Below are 6,000 nucleotides of genomic sequence, written 5' to 3'. Positions count from 1 at the left end.
ACTGCATCTATGATTTGCTGATAAAACTCTGGTTTATCCAAATTTGGGCCATATATATTAATTAAGGTAACTTTTTTGTCCCCTATCAACATATTCAGTGCTATAAAATTACCATGAGTATCTTTTTTTTCATTTAAGACTTTTGACTCAAAATCATTGTTTATTAAGATCGCCACCCCTCTAGAGTTAGATCTGAAAGAACTAAAGTAACAATTATACCCCCATTCTGCCCTTACAATATTTTCAATGTCTTCTGTGAAATGTGTATCTTGTATGCAGCATATATTGTGTTTCTGATTTCTGAAATACGAAAAAACATCTTTACGTTTAACTCTATCCCTTAAACCCTGGCAGTTTGCAGACATTATCTTGATGGACTCAACCTATACATGTATTTGTACAAATGTTTATAAAGATAAACAAGTAGCTTCCAAGCAGTACCATAACTGAGAGGAGTAGAGAGGGTGGAAAGAGAAAATGTAGTGTTTAGATAAATGAAAGAAGAAGATAGCAAAGAGGAAAAGACACAGAGAAGAAAGAAATTTAACATAATTCAGGAGAAATAGCTATATATGTAGCAGAAGAAAAGAAGAAATAAAAATAATAACAATAAAATCCTGTCCACTAACTTCTACAGTATATAAATGTGAACTAATATATCAATGTAATGTAAAATGTTCCAACTGAATAATTACTTTATACCATGTACAAAAGATAAATTAAATATATATATTATAAGATCACCTTTAAGACTATCGAGAAATCATCTTTAAGAGAAACAAAATGATTCTGTCTCAGAAAGCAAAAAGAAATTTATATAGGCTAGGCCTATATGTTAGTATACGTACTGTAAGAAAAATCGACATTTCAAAATGACATTTATTAATCTAAGATGTGCCTCTATAAATCAATATATACGTGTGTAACAAGATCCATTGTCAGATTTTTGAAGTACATATTCACGTGTTTATAAGTACCCGAATTACATGCAAGATATATAAATATTTGAAATACTCTTTGTAATTGCACAGTTCACTGTTTACCTTTCAACCGGAAGTGACTTGAAAAAATCTCAGTCAGCCAGTCTCTTCTCAAAGAAGGATGTACCCTACCAAGCATCAAGTGTCTGGTTGATCAAGATTACATAAAAATAAAAAATGGTACGGTAGGCATTACAAACCCCATGAATAAAGTTGGGTGAAAAAAAAATAATAAAATTGGTTGATTCAAATGAAAAAACAAAATAAAAAAACTAGATATATTTTGTCTCTCTCTTGAATGTAACAAAAAAGTAATGATAAAACTGACATTTGTAGGTACTGTGAAGACATATCATTGCATAAAGGTTATCGTATCAGGCTATAAACTGATGTTAGTCACGCCTCAGCTATTATATTATCTACAATTATATATATATTTGAAATACACAAATGCAAGTTAACGTTTACCTTCCAACCGGAAGTGACTTGTAAAAATCTGGGTCAACCAGTCTCTTCTCAAAGACTGACGTACCGTACAAGCTTCAAGTGTCTGGCTAATCGAGATTAAATATAAGTAAAAAAAACCGATACGATAGGCATTACAAACTCCAAGACTTAAGAGGAGTGAAAAAAAACCCCGAAGTGGTTTATTCAAATATAAAGTTAATCGTAATGATTTCTCTTTACCAAAGCAAACGTGACTTTATGTTGCAATCCTTTTAGGTTTGCTTATTCGAGATATGTTTAGGAGCAACTGAGTTGGTAAGTAGCGAGGTGTGCATATTTCGCTATGTAGGTATTTCGCTATTATCATGCATTATTTACAGAAATCATTTGATCAGTTCATAATAAACAAGGATGTGAATTATCATTGCAAGAATATATGCATACATATTGATGGGGAAAAAATGAAAAGAAACATTTCCCTTTTAAAATGTGGGAATTGAGTAATATTTACATACCTTTAGAAGATTTACACAGAATGTTTTTCCTTATCCTACATGGTAATCCAAAGAATGTAAAACGTCCTGGGTGAGTACAGTGTACACCACCAGAAGAATGATAATTCACATCACTTTATTAATCCACATCTTACTAATAAGAGAAAAAAGATCCAAGTCCAAGTTTTTTTTTTTTGACTAACGAGTTCACAAGTTACTCAGCCTGTTCATTTTTCCTTTTGAAATTTCCGTCATCGAGAAGAAACTTCTCTGATAGAATTGAGTCATGAAAGATTCTCCGAACTTTCTTATTTTTTAACAGCACAAACAGTTTACCATCCGAACTCCAGGTACGCTCCACACACGGAAGGCTATATGCATCCTTAAGTCTTTGCTGGTTTGTCTTTGTTAAATCTTCTACAATGGTTACACCAGTATTCTTAAGTTTTTTCCTCTCCTTGATGATTTCAGTCTTTTTTCTGCGCTGTACAAACTTGCATATAATTGGGCGTGGTCTCCCTTGCTGATAAACCCCGAGTCTGTGAGCTGTGTCAATGTCCGAATCACAGATATTCACATTCCCAAAGGATTTCACAAGCTCAACCACTTTTTCAACAGTGTCCTCTACACTTTCTTTTTTGTTGTCATCAGTCAGACCCAACACACGAATAGAGTTCTTGCGGCCTTGTTGCTCCAGATCGTTTCTCTTTGTCTCCAATTCGTCGATTCTTTCAAACGCTCTTTCTAGTTCTTTGTCCAGTACCATTACTTTGTGTTTCAAGAAATCATTACTGCGTTCTAGTTCGAAGACACGACCCTCCATTCGTTCAAATAACTCCAAATTTTCCTCTTTAATGTTTTCTCTCAACTTTTCCATTTCAGTCCGCATATTGTCCTTAAATTCTGTGACCACATTCAAAATACTGTCAATTTTTTCCTCTGTTGACATCTTCTTAAATACATCACTGACTCTAGGTTGTCCAGATTTTGAATGCGGTTTAGAATGTCCAGATACTGAGCTTCTAGTAGAACTTGCCATTTCTCAGATAACAGCCAGATACATATATAGGCAAAGTGAATAGAAGTTCATGTAAGGCACACACAGGTAATACAGGTAACACTGTAGAAGTTAGTGGTCAGGTAGTGGTCACTCAGCCATGACTATAGGTATACTCAGGTAGAATTTTCAAAGTCAGTTTATCCACTAAATACTAGATTTCACAATAAATTAAGTCCATAGAAGGCCTCTTGGATACATTATGATGTTGATTGCCAAAATTCCAGACTGAAAAATCTGCAGAAATGAAGAAATTCTCCAAAAAATAGACAGAGCTGTAGCTGGTGTGTCCTCTGTCTTTGGTGACCACTACTCACCCCCATGCTTCAGTGTTTGTCTGACGTTTGGATCTAGCCTTTGTTCCTCTTACCAATTGAGTTCTACTCACGTCAACCACAACACGGGATGTCACTACTGCAAAGGCTAATGTCTTTGCATTTTAATCACAGATTTCTTCGAGGCATAACCCACGAAGAAGTTTTAGAAGCTGCTGAGAAAGTGATACAGAAGGAAAATGTGAAATATTTACAGATCTCGGACAAAATGTGTATAGTGACCGTCACAGACAATGCAACGAAAAACATGGTTAAACCATGTTTGTGTTTCTTTTGTTTAGTTTCGTTTGCGTTGTTTCGTCGAGCGTTTTTCGTTTGCGTTTCGCGTTTTCGTTTGTTTGTGTTTTGATTCGATGTCGTTTGCGTTTTGATTCGTTTGGACTTTCGTTCCTTTGCGTGCGTTTGCGTTCCAATTCGTTTACCGGATGTTATTCATTGATATTGATTTGGAATAGTTGACTGCGCATGTGTTGGCTAAACTAAAAGTGGAGTCAATTGACGGTGTAGGCCGATAAATTTACGTGAACATACACAAATAAAATTAAACAAGAGGCCCAGAGGGCCTGTATCGCTCACCTGGTTTGTAATGCCAAGTAATGTTCTGAATACAGGTTCATTGTTTCTTTTCTGAAGGAATTTTAATATTAACCTCTATTTCCCCTATTGGGCCCCACCCCTCCTGCCCCCGGGGGGTCAGAGCCAAAATTTATACAAGTTCTGTTCCCCCTCCCCCAAGGATGTTTGTGGCCAAATTTGGTTACAATCCATGCAGAACTCTATGACTAGTAGCGATTTAAAGGAAATGTTGACGGACGGACGGACGGACGGACGACGGACGGACGGACGGACGGACGACGGACGCCGCGCCATGACATAAGCTCACCGGCCCTTCGGGCCAGGTGAGCATAACAAATAAAATTAAAAAAACATCTTTTGTATCTAGACATTAATTACAATTGGTACATGTAACGTACACATATTGGTTGATAGTAAGGATCATTTGTATACCTTTCTGTAAGGACATATATAGTACTAGCTATACACGTGTTTGTACTACAGGGGGGCAGGTACAATGTATACTTGTAACACCCGCGGGGCTCGATAAAGTGGACTGAAGGATTACACACAAGAACCAGTGAGAACTCACACCACAGGACGTCGTATTGCTGGTCATAATTACATTGTAACTCACTGAAGCATTCATTATGAAAAAAAATATAACCGAATCATCACTGTTAGCATTGAATCACGTTATTTTCTAGTGATACACACTATTCTAATTATAAAATAACACAATTAATAATATCTCAACCATCGCTTAATACATTATTTAAAACGATTTTTTTACATATTTTATGTAAAATTAAGAACGTACCGAAGTCAATAGATATTAAATCATAATTGACGTATATATATATATACATAATCGTACAACACGAACTGACAGTTGATACATTCAACTGTATTTCTGTATTTACACGTATTCGTCATTGATATGATTGATCATTTTATTTTATTGATATGCTGATGTAATAGTCGAAATGTTTTCACGTGCGACCCACGTCCATAACTCGCTCTACTGACGCGCTCTATCACGAAATGGCTGATAAACAAACATCCAATGTTATCGGCGATGCCCATAAGGTTTTGTTTGAGGAAGTTTCAAGAGACACTGATGTTATGTTGAAACATATCACAGATTTATTTAACAAGATGGATTCTAGATTTAATAAGATGGATGAGAGGTTTTCGCTCATTGATGTACATGTTAAAATAATCGACAAAATCCATGGAGCTGTAACTTCCCTGTCAACAAAGGTCAACAAGCTCGAGCAGGAGTTTAAAAATATTAAAGTAAAAAAACTCTGAACTTGTACAGTCTGTAAACATCGTTAAACAAAAAACTAGAGACTTGGAAGCCAGTGCTCAGGCAATTAGTGATATTTACGATGATATTAAAGCACAGACGTCTAGTAACACAACCGACGTGAAATCTCGGAAAGCTACAGAGGGCATTATCGCCAGTGATGTCTCGGATCTTGGTAAACGTGTATCCGCACTACAAGAGGAACCCTCCGAAACACGCTCTGAACGGGACGAGCTCAAGACCGTTATTTCTGATATTCAATGTCGATCCATGAAATGCAATTTGGTATTCCACGGCCTTCTTGGAGAATCCCCAGGTGAAAATACTGAGACTCAAGTCCGTGACTTTCTGTATCATGAGCTTGGAATTGACTACCATGTAGAATTTGCTAATGTCCATCGGTTCGGTCGTTTTCTACGTGGCAAACCTAGGCCGATCGTTGCCAAATTCATTTATCAGAAGGACCTCGTTTATGTTAAGGACAACGCACACAAACTCAGAAATACGGATTACGGAATTAATGAGCAATTTCCGGCTGATGTCGAGGCTAGGCGAAGAAAAATACTAGTATATCCAGACGGGCAGCTATACTGTACGGACAATGCTGCTGTCAGTCGATCTTCTGACAATTTGGATAACAATTCCGACAGGCGTCCATCTCGCGATTCACTCTCTGTCAGTACTAGCGGACGTTCCTACCGTGATGTGGCAATAACTACGCCGACTTCGTTCAGACAAGATGCGAAACGGAGGAGACGGAACACTAGCACCCCCAGGTAGGGGTGTCGGGGAGGGCCAAGTGCACATGTACCCAACCGAA

General features: G+C 37.0%; 1 protein-coding gene across 1 annotated transcript; it reads right to left on the bottom strand.

The window, feature by feature from the left end:
- Positions 1 to 747: 747 nt before the first annotated feature.
- LOC138310425 (uncharacterized protein PF3D7_1120000-like) lies at positions 748 to 3,293 on the bottom strand. Its single transcript, XM_069251641.1, has one exon. The coding sequence runs from the start codon at positions 2,958 to 2,960 to the stop codon at positions 2,136 to 2,138; it is 825 nt and encodes a 274-aa protein (XP_069107742.1). The 5' UTR covers positions 2,961 to 3,293; the 3' UTR covers positions 748 to 2,135.
- Positions 3,294 to 6,000: the final 2,707 nt, after the last annotated feature.

The sequence above is a fragment of the Argopecten irradians genome, chromosome 16, assembly GCF_041381155.1.
Source record: "Argopecten irradians isolate NY chromosome 16, Ai_NY, whole genome shotgun sequence".
NCBI lineage: Eukaryota > Metazoa > Mollusca > Bivalvia > Pectinida > Pectinidae > Argopecten > Argopecten irradians.
This window is presented reverse-complemented; position numbering and strand designations above follow the sequence as displayed.